The sequence below is a fragment of the Monodon monoceros genome, unplaced genomic scaffold, assembly GCF_005190385.1.
Source record: "Monodon monoceros isolate NGI ecotype Baffin Bay Population unplaced genomic scaffold, NGI_Narwhal_1 Super_Scaffold_20, whole genome shotgun sequence".
Lineage (NCBI taxonomy): Eukaryota > Metazoa > Chordata > Mammalia > Artiodactyla > Monodontidae > Monodon > Monodon monoceros.
The window spans coordinates 136581317-136601294 of NW_021703777.1; the positions used below are offsets into that span (position 1 = coordinate 136581317).

The 19978-nt window shown below is 54.9% G+C and overlaps 1 protein-coding gene across 3 annotated transcripts in view; it reads right to left on the reverse strand.

Annotated features, from left to right (window-relative positions):
• The window catches only part of MAEA (macrophage erythroblast attacher), a 30624-nt gene extending 12658 nt beyond the window's left edge, over positions 1-17966 (reverse strand). For all 3 annotated transcript variants that reach the window (XM_029235247.1, XM_029235246.1, XM_029235248.1), the window contains exons 1-3: positions 17851-17966; positions 2865-3047; positions 804-1007 (exon numbers count right to left, since the gene is read on the reverse strand). In XM_029235247.1, coding sequence (XP_029091080.1) covers positions 804-1007; positions 2865-3047; positions 17851-17919 — 456 coding nt within the window. In that variant the 5' untranslated portion in view covers positions 17920-17966. The remainder of the gene's footprint in view (positions 1-803; positions 1008-2864; positions 3048-17850) is intronic.
• Positions 17967-19978: the final 2012 nt, after the last annotated feature.

The following is a 19978-nucleotide window of genomic DNA, read 5'->3' on the forward strand; positions in this document are numbered from 1 at the left end:
CGGCTAGGGCTGAGCCCCTCGACCCAGGGTGGGAGCCATGCACACACGGGTGACATTTAAGCCATGCCAGGGGATGGGACTGGCGGGGGGGCGGGGCAGGTGGGCCCCAGGCGGCCAGCAGTGCTCAGACTGAGAACTTAAGAGTGAGGAGGGGCGGGACCAGTGGGTCCCGAGCGTGTGGCAGAGGAACAGGCTGAGACGGGACCCCACGTGCAGACGAGGGAGACACTGCCGTCCACACGGATTCTGCTGCCAGAGGCTCCGGTCGACACAGGACGTGGACAGGGTCGGCTGGCCACGCACTCTGGTCTGAGCAGCCCGAGCAACTGTTCCTTGCCCCCCCCCCCCCCAGTGAAGGCTGCCCTCGGGACACCAGGGTACCACTGCCCCCAGCCACACAGCCCCAAAGGCCAGAGAAAGGTGCAGGCCGACCTGCAGAGGCCCGGCGGGGGGTGGTGACAGCCCCCTTCGCCACCGGCCAGCAGCCTAGGGTATCGAGTACTTCCACACCTGCACCCCCGGGGCCACCACACACGGACAGATGGAAAACGTGCCTGACCCCAGAGAAAGGCGTCACCCCAGGAGGACAGTCACGGGATGCGCCTGGCGGCAGGAAAGCGGGCAGCGGTGCGGGGAGGGATCCCTGTCCACACTCTAGCTCCTCGGAACACGTGCAAACCATGCGGCAGGTGCGACGCACCCCTAGAGCCGTCACGGGCGGGAGGGGACCTCCCGGCTCAGGACGCACGAGTGGCCGAGTGGAGCCTCCACGGAGGGCTGGGAAGCCGTGGCCCCGCGCCCACCTCGATGCCGCTCTGGCGCGCCAGCTTCACGGCCGTGTTGTAGTAGCCACAGCGCAGCAGGTGCTCCACCATCATGCGGTCCATGCGCTTCCTCTTCCACACGCTGGCCGCCGCTGGCTGGTCGCTGCTGTGCTCCTTGAGGTGCTCGATCCTGCGCTTGCAAAGCCTGGCGCTCTCACCCTCCGCCTGGATGGACTCCACCGCCTGTGACACGTGAACAGAGGGGGCGCTCAGGACGGGTGGAGACCGGGCACCCCACCCCCATCGCCGAGGACCAGGAGGCAGGGAGGTCAGAAGGGAGCTGGGGCCCAGGGCCACAGACAGCAAGAGTGTGCGGGGCTGCTGCGACCGAGCGGACGGCAGGGTCTGTCCACCTCCTCAGGGATGTTACTGCTTTACATACGCTGGGGCCATGCTGCCAGAGGCGCAGAACTTAAACTTTGTCATAGCTTCCTGGTTAATGAAACTACTTGCATTATAACACGACTTTCTATCTTTTATAATACTTTCCCTTAAAGGCAATTTTGCTCAGAATTAAGACAGCCAGGTGGAGGTGTTCTGCACCTGCACGTCACACAGCAGCCACTGGCAACCATCTGAGGTGCAGCTCGTGCAACCCCAGCAGTGAGTTCTTGGTTTCATTCCATTTAAATGTTAGTGGGCACAGGTGGCTGGTGGCTACGCACTGGACAGCAGGTCCAGAATTCCGGTCGGCCCTTGTTTCCTTCCAGCACATTCCACTGTGGTTTGGCTTCCAACTGCCACCAAGAAGTCAGCTGTCAGGATACTTGCTGCTCCTTGACAAGCGGATTTTCCTCTACCTGCTTTGAAGATTTTTCTGTCTCTCTTTTCTTCAGTCTCACTGTGAAAGTCCTAGTTACGTTTACTTTTATTTAACCTGTTTAGGTCTCCCTGTCATTCTCCCGCCCGCCTCTCCTGGACTCTGGCCCACTGCATAGTCCCTGCTCTGTTCCCTAATCTCTCACCCTCTCATGCGCTCTCATCTTTTCGTCCCTGTGCTGTGTTCTAGGTAATTTCCTCAGACCCACCTTCCAGCTCACTAACTCTCTCTTCAGCTTGGTCTGATTGTTAAGTGTTAAAATGTTTGTGGTAAGCAAACATTTGAGTTTTTCATTTGCTATTTTTCGCTTCTTGTGTTTTTACTTGGTTCTTTTTAACTTTAAATGACATACTTTCTACTCCCTGCAGATATTTTCAAGCTACTTTTTCATCCCTTGAGCACGGTGAGGACTGGTATTTGGTAGTTTCTGTACCCGAGGTGTGTGCAGATCTCTCTACTCCTGCTGCGTCGCAGCCGTGGTGTCTTGTGTGCCGGCCCTGGCTACTGCAGTTTAACCATCTGATGCTCAGATGGAAGGCGCCCTCCACTCAAGAGAACTGCATTTACTCTGCCTGGGGCCTGGAGGCAGCACCTGCTGGGGCCACTCACACCAGGCTGGAGGAGGGGGTGGGCAGCAATGCTTCTCCCAGCAAGTTCACTTCTGGGCACCCTCACCTGAGGTGTAGTGCTGCTGGGTCCTGCCATCAGGCCCCCGACTCTAATGGCCCTGAGTCACTGGCCAGCGAGGCCCTTGCTGGGGGCTCTCTCTAGGCAGCAGGGGTCCCTCGCCTTCTAGCCCCCCGACCCCCTGCTCGCCAATCCTGGTGAATAAAATGTTTTCAGATATCTTATCTCACTTTTTAGGCCTATCAGTGGGCATACCTACCATTCCCAGAAACAAGATACCCTATGTGCTGTTCTGAGGTGAAATTGTGAAAATAATAAATCAATCTACCACCCATCCTGGCCTCCCCAACCTGGGCTCCCTGGGACATCTGGAGTCAGGATAACCTGGCCCTACAGGAACAGGAATGTGGGTCGGGAAGCCGGCCTTACAGCTGACAGACTCCAGAGCACGGACAGCAGGGGAGGGGGGGCCCCTCCACCGCAGCTCCCCCAGGAGGCGGCCCCTTCTCAGGACAACTGGGTGAAGGGTGCGCCCGTGGGGTGCGTGCAGCCTGGGGGCAGGGCAGGCAGCATGGCCCGGAAGCAGCACTGACCTTCCTCTTGAGCACACTGAGCTTCTCCACCACACCATCCAGGAGGCTGACCACAGAGTCCACGGCTGGACAGCTGCTCAGGGTCTTCTCTAGCTCAGCCACTACCATGGTGACGTGGCTTGTCTCCCGGTCAATGTTCTTCTGTGCGGCACGGAAGCGCTTGTTCAGTGTTTCGTAGGGCACCTGCAGAAGACAGAAGGCCACTAACTCCACACAGTCGGCGGGTGGACACCACCCATCGTCCACACAGGATGTGTGGGCCTCCTTCGTGGCACTTTTTGAGGCAAGAGGCTTCGGCTTCTCATTCTCTAAAAACGTATCTCCTCTAAAACCTGCCCGAGCCCCACAAGAGGCCCGTGTGTGCGAGGGTCACCTGTGCTCCTAGACAAGGACACAAAGGCTGAGATGCACCCTGACCCACATCTAAGATGTAGTGCAGCCTCCACTCTTCCCAGAAACCTCCACAAGCCAGCAGACAGAAAGATCACCAAGTTCATCTAGAGTAACACAGCTAAGGAAATGAGCAAAAAGGAGAGAAGTACTGGGGGCTTTAATGGATGGACATGAGGGCCCATGATGTGCAGCAGAGATGCCGATGAGCCTGGCGGGCACCAGGCTGAGGCCAGACAGAAATCAGCACCTCAGGTGCACCTCAGGGTTAGGAAGGTGACGGCATCAGCACCCATGGGAGATCATAGGCACACATTTAACTGATCTCAACGAGAGGGCGCCCATTCCCCTGAGTTATTAAAAAACCACCCATTCCCTCCAGAGCATGGGAAGATAGAAAACCCATGAAGCATCACTGAAAAGTCTGGAGAACTGCTGTTCACACACTCGTCGGCCCCCAGGGTCACCACAGCGCAGCAGGCAGGGTCCAGCACCGCACCCCGGGGACCCCTAGGGAAACCCACCGAAGACAGGGACTCCCTGCCAGCACTCCCTGCTCACACGGCAGGTCTCCGTGGAATTCTACGATGGCTGCCACAAACCGCCCCTGTGAAGCGCTTCGTCTTCAGGCCCGCCCAGCAGGGAAGCACCCACTCCCGGGGCACTGCTGGCTCCACTGACACTTGCTAGGCACCAGCCGTGTGCCAGGTACTGTGCCTGGCAGGGAGGAGACCCAGGCCTGGCTCAGAGCCTGGGCTTTCCAGCAGCAGAGACCCTGGGGTGATGGCAGAGCCAGGCTCCAGCCACGGAAGGACCACCACAGCAGGACTCTTTGCCGGAGACCCAGCAAGGCCAGCACCGTCCTTGCCCTCAGCTAGCACTCCCATTCGGCAGTGCATAAACATGCCTGTCCACACCCTGGGTTTCGTCAGTAGTCTGAGGGGCAGAATGCCACGAGCTGAGCCACATCTGCCACGTGTGACGGGGGTGGGCTCGGCAACGGGTGGTCACCCCGCTGGGACTCGGGCTCACTGATGACCTGCTGTGGCGTGGCTATCAAAGCACAACCGAGCTAAGAGGCCAAGCCCAGCAGGACACGGGAGACGGCCTCACAAGGACGTTCGGGGCCACCTGCTGCTGGTGGGTGGCGTGGGTCCCCCTGCATGGCCCACCGGACTGGTCTCTGTGGTCCACCCCCCACACTGGCCACATCCTCTGGACTCAGTACTTCCTGTAAGAAAAAACGAAGGGGCTCCTTCGGTGTCCACTTGGTCAGAAAGTGACCACTGCGTACAGCACCCAACACGGTACCAGGCTCGTGGCAGACAGCAAACCGCATGTGGTGAAGGATCCCCCACAGCTCCTGTGGAGGGTGTGTCCTGCCACAGGATGGGATTCTGGAGGGTGGAGGCACGACCCAGCCTTCAATCACCACCCGTGGTCTCCACGACCAGGACTGGGGGGGATGGGTCTCCGCAATGGGAGCGGCACGTAGAGCAACCCCAAGATTGTGTGACGCCGGCACCGGGGAAGATGCCCCAGGGTCCTCAGCTGCCTTCGGTTTGCCCCCCAACGCCACCGTCCTGACCCGACGACCCCCCCAGGCAACCTCCATGGTGCGCAGACAGGGAGAGACGCCCGCGGGGGGCTGAGGTCAGGGCTGGTGGGGTCACCGATGACCGCACACGCCCTTCCAGGCTGCTTGTTAAACCCAACTGAGTGTAGGCGTTAATGTTACTGCTTGAAAAAGTGAGCACTCAGTTCCAGAACGACTGGGAAGTGGGTCACCGGCTGTGCCCTCAGGACCGGGGGCCAGGAGCGGAGGCAGCCTGCCCGGGTCCCGCAGGCCGTCTGCGTGAACACACTGTATATTTGGAATCTGAGCTGGACCGATGCATTCATAAAAGAAAACAAAGTGGAATTACTAGAAAACAAGTTGAACAAATCCCACGATGCACAATGAACAAAGCTCCTAAGTTGTTTTTTATTATCACATCCAGACGTTAAAATTCTCTTCCAATAAATATAATCAAAACAACCATGACACAGGAGAAAAGAGTCACATGCCTGCACAGGCACGGGGGCGATCACGGGCCAGAGAGCCTGCACGGGCCGGGCACACACCGGTACACCCGTGCGCGTCACCGAGGCAGGGGCATTCCAAAGAAAGCTCCGTGGGCTGGGATCCGACTCTTATCCAGAAAAGCTGCCGGCGATGCTCTCACATTCATCCGCACGCAGTCCATCGTCAGGATCCAGTCCCAACAATTTATACTGTAAGGTAACAGTCAAGCTTACCTATTTCTCTGCTGAGGAAAGAAGCCAACTCAGGGTCTGGCATACGTCCACTGTGCGGGAATGGAACCATGGCACAGCCCGGCCGGTGGTGGGGGTGGTGGCAGCGAGGGTGCCACCCCCGCACGTGGCCCACACCCCGCCCCACCCAAGCTCCTGACGGCTCCGGACACTCCCGTCCTCCAGAGGCCTCCCCTGCACCTGCACCAGCCCCACGCCTCTCCTGGCCCTGGCCATCCTCCCAAGCCCCAGGCCACCGGCCCACATGCTCGGGGGCCACGCCAGCTGGGCCACGCACTCTGCAGGGCTGAGCTTTCGGGTCCCACCCTCTGCTGCCCATGCGCCCCTCTGAGCTCGGCCACCCACCCCCTGCACGAGCACCTGGAATCAACGTCCCTCCCGGGGACACCGGGCCGCCCAGGCCTTGCCTCTCCCGCCTTTCCCCAACTGTCCCCTGCTGTTCTGTCACCAAAAGCTCCACAGGTTCCTTCCCAAGGGGCTTTTGCCAAAAGAAGGGGTGGAATTTCAGAAATGCTGAAGACTCTAAACCATGCCAAAGTATCACTGAGAACGAGGCAAAACTGAGATGCTTTCAGATAGGCAAGGCTCCAAACCCCTTAGCAGCCAAACCCCTTCTGGGAGGAAAATTACTGAGAGACAGTCCTCGGTGAGACAACAAAATCACAGAGATATGAGAAATGCAGTGAGGTGGGAAACCAACAAAGAGCCAGACTAAGAGAAAAACTCTGTGTTCTTTAATACATTCCTAAAAGCACAGGCAATGAAAGCAAGGGTAACAAATGGGACTACATTAGACTTTAAGACGTCTGAAAGCAAAGGAAACAATCGTCAGAGCGCAACAGCAAACTGGGAACGGGAAGAGATGTTTGCAGACCACACGCCTGGTAAGGGTTACTATCCAGGCTTCATAAGGAACCCCGACAGCTCCACGACGGAGAGACAACCCAACTGAGAAATGGGCCACGGACTTGCACTGACATTTCTCCGAAGAAGAGACGCGGCCCCGACACGTGTGGGGAGGCGCTCAGCACCACTAACACTCGGGGAAACGCCAGTCACAACCACGAGGAGAGCAGCGCACACCTCAGGACGCTCCCAGCGGGAACAGGAAGCAGCCGTGCTGGGGGGTGCCGGCCCCTACTCTGGGACTCCACCTCCAGGACCGGAAGGAACAGTGTGTGCTGTGGGGCGTTCTGTCAGAGTGGCCCGAGCTGACTTAAGAGAGTCCTAGAGATCTGAGCACGATACAGCACTGCTAGACACTTAGAAATGATGGAGCTGGTTCATTTGTTTTTTACCTGGATAAAAAAATATCCTGAATGATTTTGGTAACATACGGGTAATGGTGCCTGATTCAAAGCACTGGTCCAGGAAGGCATGGAGACCAAGGAGGGTGGGAGACCTGGGGGGTGGACCCACGTGCACGGTCCGTGTGGCCAACCAAAGAGGCAGGGCAATTCAGGGCAGAGAAGACCGGATGTCTCCGCAACAGAGGTGCCGGGACTGGACCCCACGTGGGAAAAGGACAAACCTCAACCTGTGCCTCATACAATCTGCACAGATTCCCTTGAAATGGACCACAGACCTAAACATAAAAGCTGAAACTGTAAAAATCCTCGACGTAAACATAGGAGAAAATCTTCACAACCTTGAAATAGGCAAAGATTTCTTGCAGGTATACAGAATGCACTAACTGTAAAAGAGGAATCAGTAAATTAGTCTTTATCAAAACTAAAACTTTCGCCGTTTGAAAGATAATTTAAGGTAAGCTGCACCACTTTTTTTTTTTTAAACCACCCCCCCCCTTTTTGTAATTTATTTTTGGCTGCGTTGGGTCTTCGTTTCTTGCATGTGGGCTTTCTCTAGTTGTGACGAGCGGGGTCTACTCTTCGTGGCGGTGCGCAGGCTTCTCACTGCAGTGGCTTCTCTTGTTGCGGAGCATGGGCTCTAGGCACATGGGCTTCAGTAGCTGTGGCTCGCAGGGTCTGGAGTGCAGGTTCAGTAGTTGTGGCACACAAGTTTAGTTGCTCCGTGGCATGTGGGATCTTCCCGGACCAGGGCTCGCACCCGTGTCCCCTGCATTGACAGGCAGATTCTTAACCACTGTGCCACCAGGGAAGTCCCCCTGCATCACTTTTTATTTTACCAATTTCTAATTGAGATATAATTCAGATACTATAAAATTCATCCTTTTAATTCAAGTATACAACTTAGTGGTGTTTAGTATAATCACAGGCTGTGCAACCATCAGCATCATCTACTTCCAGAACATTTTCATCACCCCAAAAAGAAACCCGCTGCCTACAGAAGCACTCCCCATAGCCGGGCAACCAGCCACTGATCTACTGTCTACTTGAATGGACCTGCCTATTCTGGACATTTCATATCAATGGAATCATACATTCTGTGGCCTTTTGTGTCTGGCTTTTTTTTTTTTAACTTAGCATAATGTTTCCAAGGCTCATCCATGATGTAGCACGTACTTCATTCCTTTTTATGGCTGAATAGTATTCCATTATGTGAATACCACATTTGTTTATGCACTCATAAGTTGATGGACATTTTAGTTGCTTCCACTTTGGAGCTATTATGAATAATAAGGCTATAAATTCCTGCACAGGTTTTTGTATGGGCACGTTTTCACTTCTCCTGGGTAGATTATCTAGGAGTGGAACTGCTAGGTCATATGGTAACTCTGTGTAGCTTTTTGAAGAACTACCAGACTGCTTTCCACTGTGGCTGCACCACTTTACATTCCTCAGAGTCTATCAGGATTTTAGTCTCTCCACACCCTCATCCAACACTTGTTACTGTCCATCTTTCTGACTACAGTCATTCCCATGGGTATGAAGCAGTGCCTCATCATGGTTTCGTTATTTCACCAATGATGAATGATGTCGTGCATCTCCTCTTATGCTCATTAGCCATTTGTACCTCTTCTTCAGAGGAGTCTCCTCAAACCATTTGCTCGTTTTTACATCGGGTTATTTGTCTTTATATTATTGAACTGTAAGAGTTCTTTACATATTCTGGATACTAGATCCTTATCAAAAATGATCTGCAGGGCTTCTCTGGTGGCGCAGTGGCTGAGAGTCCGCCTGCCGATGCAGGGGACACGGGTTCGTGCCCCGGTCCGGGAAGATCCCACATGCCGCAGAGCAGCTAGGCCCGTGAGCCATGGCCGCTGAGCCTGCGCGTCCGGAGCCTGTGCTCTGCAATGGGAGAGGCCGCAACAGCGAGAGGCCCGCGTAACGCAAAAAAAAAAAAAAAGATCTGCAAATATTTTCTCTCTGTTCTGTGAGTAGTCCTTTCACTTTCTTAAGAGCATACCTTTGAAACACAAGCTTCTTCCCTTTAATGAAATCCAATTTATCAGTGTTATAGTAAATAAAACTCTTTTCTTCATTTCCCTTTTCACTGTTCATTTCTAGGATACAGAAATACAAATTATTTCTATTATATAAACTGATCTTGTATCCTGCAACCTTGCTGAACCAGATTAGTTCTAACAGGTTTGTGTGTGTGTGTGTGTTGTGTACGTGTGTATCCCTTAGGACTTTCCATACACAAGATGATTTCATCTGCAAATTGAGTTTACTTATTCCTTTCCAATTTGAATGCCTGCTATTTATTTTTCTTGCCCAACTGCCCCAATTGGAACCTCCAGGACAATGCTGAATGGAAATGGTGAGTGGACATCCTTGTCTTTTCCTGATCTTAGGGGAAAGCTTTTGGTGTTTCACCACTAAGCATGATGTCAGCTGTGGTTTTCTCAGAGATGCCCTTTATCAGGTAGAGGAAGTTCTCTCCTATTCCTAGTTCGTTGAGTGTTTTTATCATGAAAGGGTGATGGATTTTGTCAAGTGTTTTTATCTGTGTCTACTGAGGTGATCATGGGGTTTTTGTCCTTTATACTATTAGTATGGCATTACGTTGACTTTTACATGTTGGACCAACCTTGCATTCCTGGGGTAAAGCCCACTTAGTCATGGTACATAATCCTTTTCATATGTTGTCAGATTCAGTTTGCTGGCATGCTGTTGAGGATTTTAGCACCTATATTCATTCATAAGGACTGGTGTGTAGTTTTCTTGTGGTATTGTTTGTCTGGTTTTGGTATCAGGGTAAAACTGACCTCACAGAACAAGCTGGGAAACTTCCTTCCGCTTCCATTTTTTGGCTGTTTGTGAGGCAGCAATGTTAACTCTTTTTTAAACATTTAATAGAATTCACCAGTGAAGCCATCATGTCCTGGGGTTTTTCTTTATGGGAAGCTTTTGTTTTTTTTTTAAATCTTTTTACATGGTATAGGCTATTCAGCCATCATTTTTACAAAAGGGTGATTTTATGCGGTTCAACTCAACACATTTTTCCTTCTACGTATTTTCTGTTTGTATTCCTCACCCAACACTCAACAAGGAAGAGGGCATTGGAGCTTTCTCATCAATTTGAACCAGGTTTTTATGGTTCACATTTGGTGGATTTTTTTAAGGTTTGTTACTTGCTTTTAAATTCTGGTTTTATCTTATCTGGTTATCCCAAAAAATTAAGTTTGTGTTAGTCAAATCTACTTAATGTTTCCTTGGTAATTGTTTCACTACAGCTTTTAAGATCATAGAATTTCTCCATTTAATTAGTTGAATGTTAAATTATATTTCCTCCAGTACCATTTTCCCCTTCAGTGACTCGCAAAAAGTAATCCTTCCTGGTTTCATAACTGAAACAGAATCTGGCAAACACCCTCATCGAGACCCGTATGAAACATCTGTACTGTCATCCAGCTCCACAGCAGCCCTCCCACACTGCGCAATTTGCTTTGGTATGTGTTTCTTCAAACCTTCTCCAGTGTTTGCTGTGGGTTTTCTCACAGTATTTGCTGACAAAGAGATGCACCTTAGTTTGTTCTCATAATGTTTTCAGCCATTTTTACCAGCACAGGAAGGAAGTATTTCCCCAATGGCAGGAGGCCTTTTATCTTTCACAAGTAAGAAACCTCAGAAGAGGTTTCTAAATATTTATCACAAAGCTAACAACATCCTGTAAAATGTTGGACTGAGCCCTGAATGGCAGCAGACACCCCTGCCTGGCCTGGAGAGCTGTGCCTCGTGTTCCGGCGTGTGGCACGGGAGTCTCACGAATCACAGTGGCTCCACGCTCTCCTGGGCTGACCTCCCCGGGCACAGCACACACCTGAGGGAGGCTCACGAAGGGCAGGAGTGCTTCAAACCCCCTCTTTCAAATAGGCTTCTTGAAAAGTGACATGTTGCTGGCCCACCTCTAGGGGGATGTGATGAGATGGACTTTTCACTCCGTGAAGTGCTGACAAAGCTGGAGGCGGGAAGGGCACCGTCGGCACCTCCATATTCTCCCTCCTGGGCACCCTCTGCCGCTGCCACCGCGGCGCCTCTACTGGCGCCCACTGCTGATGCGCTGCAGTCCGCCTATCGCTTTACTCCTCCTGGCATTTTCCCAGCACATGTTCTACTGGTTATTGCTGGGATGCAGAAAAGTGACGGACTTTTGTCTGTTTTTCATGTACCCAGTTACTGTGTTGACCTTTTTAATTAACTGCAGTCATTTTCTGGTTAGTTTGCTTGTGTTTCTGGGTACATAAACATATTCTGTCTCATTCGTTCTAATAGTTACATTTACTTGTTTCAATCTTACTTCTTTGGATAGAATTGCCAAAATAATATTTAATAATTCATCTGTTATTTGAAGAGTTATTTCTTCTATGCCCTCCAAAGAGCTTATAATCCCAGTGGTTAGAAACAAAGAAGCAAAACACAGTTAAGTCAAATGGCAGCGGCAGCTAAGGAGAAAAACAGAGCAGAAGAGGGGACGGTGGGACTCCCAGTCTCAATAAGGTGCTGGCACTGAGAAGGTGATACCTGAGCAGAGACGGGGGAAGGTGAGGGAATAAGCCAGACTGACATCTGGGGGAAAGGATTCTGGACAAAGTAAACAAGAGCAAAGACTCTGAGGCCCCCCCATGCTGGCACATCCTGTAGCAGCGGGGAGGCCACTGTGGCTCAGTGTCCAAAGGAGTGGAGGTGAGGGAGGAGGTGGTGGGGAGGAGGGGGAGGCGAGGAGGTGGGGGAGGGGGAGGAGGACGACGTCGGGGAGGAGGTCGGGGGAGGGGGAGAGGTGAGGAGGTGGGGGAGGGGGAGAGGTGAGGAGGTGGGGGAGGGGGAGGAGGAAGAGGGGGCCAAGTCATGTGGCCCTGGAGGGCCACTCTAACAACCTTGGGCTTTACCCCGAGTAAGACGGGAGGCTGCCAGGAAGAAGCACGGGCAGTGCTGGGGACAGCTGGGGGCTCCTTCCACAACCCGGAGAGGGCCTGGTTTAGGCCACGGTGGCAGAGTAAAAAGGATGTGAGGACAGGCTGGATGTGAGCTCTGAGAACGGAGGGGTCGAGGCTGGCTCCAAGGTTCCAGCGTGAGCCAAACGCGATGGAAGTGCTGTCCGCCACTGAGACCAGGAAGACGGGGGAGTGGGTTTGCGGAGGAGTTGGGTAAGACAACGAGTTCAGACTTCCACATGCTGAGACACCTTACAGACCCAAGAGGGGACGTCTGACAGGCTCCCGGGTCCAAGGCTCTGGGGCTGGCGAGGGGATCCAGCTGGGAGTCATCGGTACACACGGGGGTCCTCAAACAAGGTCACCAAGTCAGCGAGCAGTCCCAACAAGGAGGATGAGGGGCGGCTGTGAGCCTGGGAGGAGCCAGGCGTGCGTGGTGTCACGGGAGCCGCCTGGGGCCCTACGCCGGGAAGGAAGGGCAGCCTGTGGCACACGTGATGAGAGGTGGGGGCGAGCACCAGACGCTGTCAGGGGCTCAGGCAGCCCCATGGGGTCACCTGGAGACCCTGGCCAGAAGCCTGCCAGGGATTGCTGGGGCAATACCAGCCCGGAGGCCGCTCACAAGACCGGGAGGTGGCCATCTCGAAGGGGGTGCCCCGAGGGTGCTGTCCAGTTGCCACCTAGAAGGTCACGGCATGCACACCGTGAGTGGACAGAGGGGCAGGGCGCAGACACTCCTCCCCGGCAGCTGAGCCTTGAAGGAAGGAGAGAGGGGTGCGGGCCGGGGTGGGGGGGTGAGAAAAGAAACTCCGAAGGCTGCCACACCCGGAATGCCGCTCGTGGACAAGAGTGAGATGTGAATGTTTACGGGATTTCCGCCCAGACAGAGGAGATGCTCGCTCGGCCAACAGCTACCGCCGGTGCCCCCCATGGGCCAGGAGCTCTTCCAGGCGCTGGGAGGGCAACAACCGCCCCGACACGGCCCCTCACTGAGAACCAGCGTCCCAAGGGGGCATCTGACAGAAAAAGCGCCAGAGGGTGACCGAAGCCAGAAAGAAAACCCCAGGGCGAGGGCCAGAGCGCAGGGGCCGCAGGGCCGGATCCGGCTCAGGGCGGTGGCCTGGGGCCACGTGCGCAACGACATGTCGGCAGTGCTCTGGCCCAGCCGGCTGGTGGAGCGCTAGGAGGCCGGCTCCCATGTGCAGAGACCTGGGAGGGACACAGGATGGGGCGGGGAGCCGGGGGAGGTCTGGCTCAGATTGGGCAGGGCAGGGGGGCCGCTGTCATGACGGGAAAGGGGACGAGGCCAGGCCCCAGGGGCTGCGTGTGGTGGCAGGGGAAGGCTGGCTCTGTGGACAGTGAGACCATGGACCCAGCTGGGGGTTTTCTCCCCTCGGCCACATTCTGCGTGATAGTCCAGTTACCAAACTACTCAGCAATATTTAGTTGTTAACTATTGGGTAGTAGTGATTGAAACACGGAATAATTCTGGTTTTCAAAAGGTTGTAAAAAACGTACACCTGAAAATAACCAACTGTTACCCTGGTGGAAACTGCTTGGCCAGGTTCAGGTCAGCATCAAACATTCCACCTCAGCCTGCCCGAGGCCTCTTCCCGGCCCGTCTTCCCACCCCGCCCCCCGGTCCGTGTCGCCAGCCAGGCACTCAGTGGCCCCTGCCCCCTTTGCAGGGCTCTGGGGACGTCCGAGCTGCCTTGCTGCAGTGGGACCGTGAGCCTTCCGTGTCAGGGTTGCCAAGGCTTAAACTCAACCCACACGGCTCCTCCCTTAAACACGCCTCCCCGGCCACCCCCAAACGAGTGCGCTGAAACCCTGTGTCCCTCGTTTGATGCCTCCTGCCACCAAGCGTGTGACCAGGACGGGGCCTCACCCGTCTCTCCATGAGGCCGCCCCGCTGTCGTGCACCATCGGGGACCCCCTCTCCAGGGTTTGTTCCGAGAGTTCCAAGAGCGCAGATGTCACGTGCTCAGTGATCATGGTTGTTACAGACCCAGCCGGAAGCCAGGGGCCCGAGGCGTGTGTGGTGGCCACACGGCTCCCCCACCAGCTCTACCACCACCTGCCCAGGGCTGGGGGTCAGCGCCAGCTCCAACAGCCCACCCCTTACAGAGAAATGGAGATTAGAAATTCCTTTCCTCTCCAGACTTGAAATCTGTTTAAAACACTAACCATACTTAAAAACACAAGCAGCGAGCAGGGACCCCTCATGGCAACCCACGTCTCTCCGGGAGGGCCCGGCGCGGAGGACGCAAGGACAGGACATGCCACCAGGTCGCCTTCGTTTGGTCAAACGTCCCTCCAGCGACAGTGAGAGAGAGGGGAGCACGAAGCCAGGAAGACGCGCGGCACACACTTCAGAGAGGGGCCCGCAGCTGAGCTCTGGGTGTGTGGGGCTCTGGAAGCCAAGGCCACGTGCGGGCTCTTTCAGCTGAGAACAAGCACTGCCCTGAAGGTGTGACGAGGCTGCAGCCTGAGAAGACGGCAATCATGACGCAAGCAGCTGCGGACCAGAGACGGCCAGCGTCTGAGGGAGGGACTGGCTCACTCGGGAAATCACAAGACCTAAAGTAGAAAGAGGTTAGGCCCCAGCCACGGCCACCACCTGGGACACAGCATAATCAGATACTTGTCTCAAAAGTCCAAACACTTTATGCTACCAGCGTTTCTCAAATTTGAGAACATGTGATTCCACCAAGCCAGGCTGAGGCCAAGTTTGTAAAACCGCACTGAAAGTTATAACTTTAGCATGTAACTGGCACACAAACTTTCTACAAGTACAAAGCCAGGATTTGAAATTGCAGGGCAGTACTTGGTCAACAAGACCGTCACCACATTAAAAGCAGCAGATTTTTTCAAAGACACAGGAGAATCTGCATCCAGGCCCAGCTGGGAGCAACGGCCACACTCCCAGCCTGTCACATGTGACGAGGAGGGGACAGCTGGGAGAGGGGTTGGGGAGCCAGGATGAGGCTCCAGGTGAGCCCAGAGGTGGGTCCAGGTGAGCTCAAGGGGAGGAATCAGAGTCCAAAGCAGGTTTCCAGCGACGATGCCAGGTCCCTCCCCTGTGCTGAGCGAACTCCCACCTGACCTGGACGGTGACAAAGAAGGCCTCTAAAATATGATTTTCCTTCAGCTATCCAAAGGAAAAAACAGAAATAAAAACTCCAAAAACGAATGGGATAACTAGCAAAGTAACTTGGAGAATAAACACAAATTGCTTTTATAATCAGAAAAAACTTCTAAAAACATAATTAGAACAGAGTTTCCAGTTGACGATGGTGGGTCATGCACTCGAGTTTCCACTTCTCCTTCCCTGAGGCCTGAGGGGCACGACCCACAACCCCACACACTGCAGGGAAAGGTGCCAGCCAGGGCCGGAGCACCCTGGACACGCCCGCTGCGGTAAGAACAAGTTCCCCACAGCAAGGTGCAGACCAGTGGTTCTCATGGGGACCACCTGCGCCCCCAGCCCAGGACAAGCGGCAAAGCTAGAGGCACCCAGAGGCGTGCTCCTCAGCACCCTACAGCTCCCGCCGCCAAGACGCATCCAAACGTCCACAGGCCCCGGGGCGAGCAGGGGCTCCGGGGGTAGAGGGCCCAGGTTAGGGCGCGCCAGGAGCCAGGGTGCGCCGGGAGCCGCAGCCGAGGGTCGCTCCACCCTCTGGCCACTCTGCCAGGAGAGCAGAGCAGAAGAGCTTACCAGCCCTGAGGCTGTGACGAGGCTGCCCAGCCCTCCAACAGGGAGGAGTCCTCATCCTGTGTGAAGGGGACTTGCCCGCAGCACGCTTGTCCCTGCTACCCTGCAGGAGGAGCTGCCTTCGGACTAGAGAAGCACAACCTATGCCTTCCAGAACGCCCACCCTCAGCCCTCACCCCCTGCCCCCCTGCCCTGTCCCCCCGCGCCCCCTGCCTCTGGACTCCCTCCAGACCATGAACAGCACAGCTCCCGAGCCAACAGCTCTTCCCATGTTCCTGGTGAAACTTCCTCATTATCCAGTAGGAACTACTCCTGATAAAAATGTTAACTCAGCAGTGACACACATGTCAAGAGAACAGAGGAATTATCCTGTGGTATCTAAATAATCTGTGAGGGAAAACGGAGATGGTACCTTGCAAAAATTCTACTTTTTAAAATCATTCCAGAAAAGAAGTAAAATTGCTTTATTTGGCAAAGCTCACTTGAAATGATACTATAATATTTCTTGGGACTTCCCTGGTGGTGCAGTGGTTAAGAATCCGCCTGCCAATGCAGGGGACACGGGTTCGAGCCCTGGTCCAGGAAGATCCCACATGCCGCGAAGCAACTAAGTCCATGAGCCACAACTACTGAGCCCGCGTGCCTGGAGCCCGTGCTCTGCAACAAGAGAAGCCACCGCAATAAAGAGTAGCCCCCACTCGCCGCAACTAGAGAAAGCCCACGCGCAGCAACGAAGACCCAATGCAGCCAAAAAACAAAAACAAAATCCTTTACCTCTAGAAGTATCTGCCTAACTACATTAGTCAAAGCCTGTCTGATAAGTCTGCAACTCAGACTCCGTTCATGATTATGAAACGCAAGAGGACGACTCGGAGGAGGGATCCTGCCTGTCTGGTGTTCCCCACATTCACCACCACAGTTTTCATCTCTGAACCTTCTTGTCTGTCCGTCAAGCGGCAGGCCTGGCAGGGGCTGAGTGAGACCAAAGCTCACAGTCAGCGGTTCCCACTCACACCCCTTTGTTTTGGTCGGGTGCCTCGGGCAGCAGAGAATCGCAGGGTCTTGCGGGAGTGGAGTGTCAAAACAGCACGCCCTACACCTGCGGTCCAGCAAACAGGCATCTGACTCAGGCCAGCAGCGCTTCCCTTCCTTCCCTTCAGCTGCCTTCCCACAGCCAGAGCCCTCTCTTCACCCTGAGCCGACCCAGGCGCCAGGAGTAAACAACCTCAGAGGCGTTGAGGACCCTCCCGAGGTCTCCCAGGAAGTGAACACAGAGCTCACAGCAACCTGGCCACACCGCACCCACCCTCTGTCACCACTGACGTGGACAGGGATGCTGGGTCCTCCAGGAGGAGAGATGCGACGTGGCCCCCGGGAAAGGAATTCAGACGCACGTAGGCTCGGTCGCAGCTCTCCTGGGAATGTTATAACCTTGAGCGTTGAAGGAATTTATTCCCAGGTGCTTCACTGTGGTCAATCACCATCGAATCCTCTACTAACTAGGTAAGAACTAGCACCGACCCCTCTCCCGGGAACACCGATTTCATCCCAGCGTTAAGTCGACTTGCCTCAGCGACCATCCAAGGTCACCCAACTGGCGACCGAGTGGCAAGGGCTGTATTTCAGGTTTGGTGACGCCCTGCAAATGGGTTCCCATTGGGTCGTGAGGTCTCTCCTCACAGGTTCCCTAATTAGAGGCTGGAAGCCATCCATCAACACGGTCTGACACGAGCTTCCGGGAGGATAGCTGGACACCAACCGCCCGTCACGGTGGGCACTCTGGCTGGGCGCCCGCGACCCCACAGCCCTGAGACCCCAGCCTCCAAAGTCACCAGCCTGTCTACGGCCAGGACTGTCGCTGATGCAGTTCACGGTATTATAGGACGAAGGGGCCACAATCGGGCTCCGGAGGGAGAAGCGGGGCGCCAGGCAGACGTGCTCCCCGCCCTGTCACGAAGGCAGGAGGGAGCATGGATGGCCAGACGCCACACCCGCCCGGCCCACAGGTCCCCTGCCCCCGGGGAGCCCGGCCGCCAGCCCAGGACCCCAGAGAGACGGGCCCCCAGCCCCTGGGGAGCCAGGCCCCCAGAGTCCGGCCCCCGGGGAGCCCAGCCCCCAGATCCCCGGCCCCGGGGAAGTCCGGCCCCCAGACCCCTGGCCTCCGCCCGGCGCCCCATGCCGCGCCCCGGCCTTCGCCCCGCCCCTCCCCCTCCCCCCAGAGGCCGCCCGGCCAGGCGCGGGCGCCCCCCGGCCGCAGACCCCACCTTGAGGGTCGGATACTCCTGCACCTTCAGGGTCATGGAGAGCTGAGCCGCGGACTCTTGCACCGCCATCTTGGACCGGCCAAAACATTAGCGGGCGGAGCGGAAGCGCGGCGCGCGGCACGCCGGGTAGTGACGTCGAGGGGCGGGGCGGGCCGATGCCTGCACCAATCACGCCCGGCCCCGCCCCGTGGCGGAGGATGGGCGCCGAGAGGCGTCCGCTCCACCCAATCATCGCCGGCCTTTCTCTCGTTCAGCCAATCAGAGGGAAGCATGGCTGGGCGTGGTCTCTCCTTGAACTTGAGGCGGGGCGGGGCGGGGCGGGGCGGGGCGGGGCGGGGCGGGGCGGCTTCTCTCCACCCGTCGCTCGCTTGCTGCCCCAGCCCCAGTGCTACCTTCCCAGAGCGCCCCCGGGGGTTGGGGGCCGGGGTCCCGCGAGGAGCGCGGCTATGGGGGTGACTGGGCTCGCGTGGGGCGGCCCCTGGAGGCAATGACCCCTCCCTCCTGATTAGGAGCCCTCCTTACAGTGACCCTGCGTGGTAGTCGTGGCCAGAATGTCTGCAGGCCACGGGTGCCTGTCAGCCGGCTACTTTCCATGGGCCCCTCTCCGCAGAGGAATGCGTCTGGAGCTTGACACGGAGCCGCAGGTTCCCGCTGAGGAAGAGGAGAACTGAACTGGTTAAGGAAAGAGGCTCCCACAGTGTAACAAGGACCCGGTGCGGGGAGAGCATCCAGCATCCCTGGCATCCACACCGATTCTAGTTTCCTTTCAACCACTTCACATTCTTATTCCCTTTTATTCCTTTTAAAAATAGAAATTAAATTAGGTTTCACTAGTTAAGAGAAGACTTTCAAATTAAGCCACATCTCACACTCATTTCTGAAACGATTTTTTTAAAGAAATATTAAGTTTAGCATTGAAAAAAACACCTAAGGCGACACAAGAAAGCCACTGTCGCAATGGGAGCCACTCGGACTCTCTACCCTCACCCCCACCAGCCCCCACGCCCTGCAGCATTCTAGCAGAATCATGGCAATAATAGAACCACGGGAGGATGAGAAGCTTCCTGTCCTGGATAAAACCAAGTTCCTGGAACCTGATCACATCAACCAGAGTAACAGCATCAAGGCAGTCAGAGCCTGTGCAGCTCAAGGCTAAGCTCAAGCCTCTGTCAACTGTAATAATATGACAGCCAGTTATTTCACCAACAAAAGGGAGTTTACTCAGGAATAGTGGAGGAACTTCGATTCGGAATATGCAAACAAGGACAGACCACAGGCAAACCCAGAGAACAAGAAATGGGGACTTGCTTTTATAGGGAAAAGGAGGAGTTGGGAGGGGCTGTGATAACGGAAGAGTCCATTGGAAGAGCTGGGGGGGGAGGGGGGGCAAAGCATGGAGGCTTCCCATTGGCGGAGTTGCTGCGGTCTCTGATTGGGTGGGGGGCGGGGGGGGGGGGTTGGAGGGAAGTTTTCTTATTCCTGCTGGAGAGTAGGTAGAGGCATCTTCCTGTTTGGGATAATTGACATGCGTGGTGGGTGTGAGAGCACCCACTGCGGGCCTGTCCGGACTCCAAAGGTTAGTGGAATGCTCCTTAATTAATTCTACATTTTCCCCTTTTGCTCAAGATCTTTCCTTGAAAGCATCACTGATCAAGAGTCAGGATCTCCTCACCTAGTGGTTTGCCCCAGTTAACTTAAAACCAGTAATTAGGGTCAGCATTTGGATCTTCAGAGGCTCTCATTTTAAAGAGGCAGGTTTTCATGGAGGAGGAGAGAGGAAGGTGGTGTTGGGGGCAGGGCCTGAGCACAAGATGGTTTCTAGGGGCAGAGTCTGAGGCAAAGGGAGTGGGAAGACACACAAGACCCTACCTGAGACAAAGAAGTTGGGGGCAGGGGGGGACACAAGAAGCACAAGGCTTTGGAAGCCATTTTGTTCTCCTTTTTTTCTTTACTTTTTTTTTTTTTTTTTTTTGGTTGTTTCAGCCAATTTAGAAATGGTATCTTGCAAAGAGGCAATTTTACAGTTTTGTGCATGTTTGGAAGCTTCCGGTTACCAATGAAAACAAATATGCCATTCATTTTGTTTAATTTTAGAACCACGGTCCTCCAGTTTAATCTTAAGAAAAAC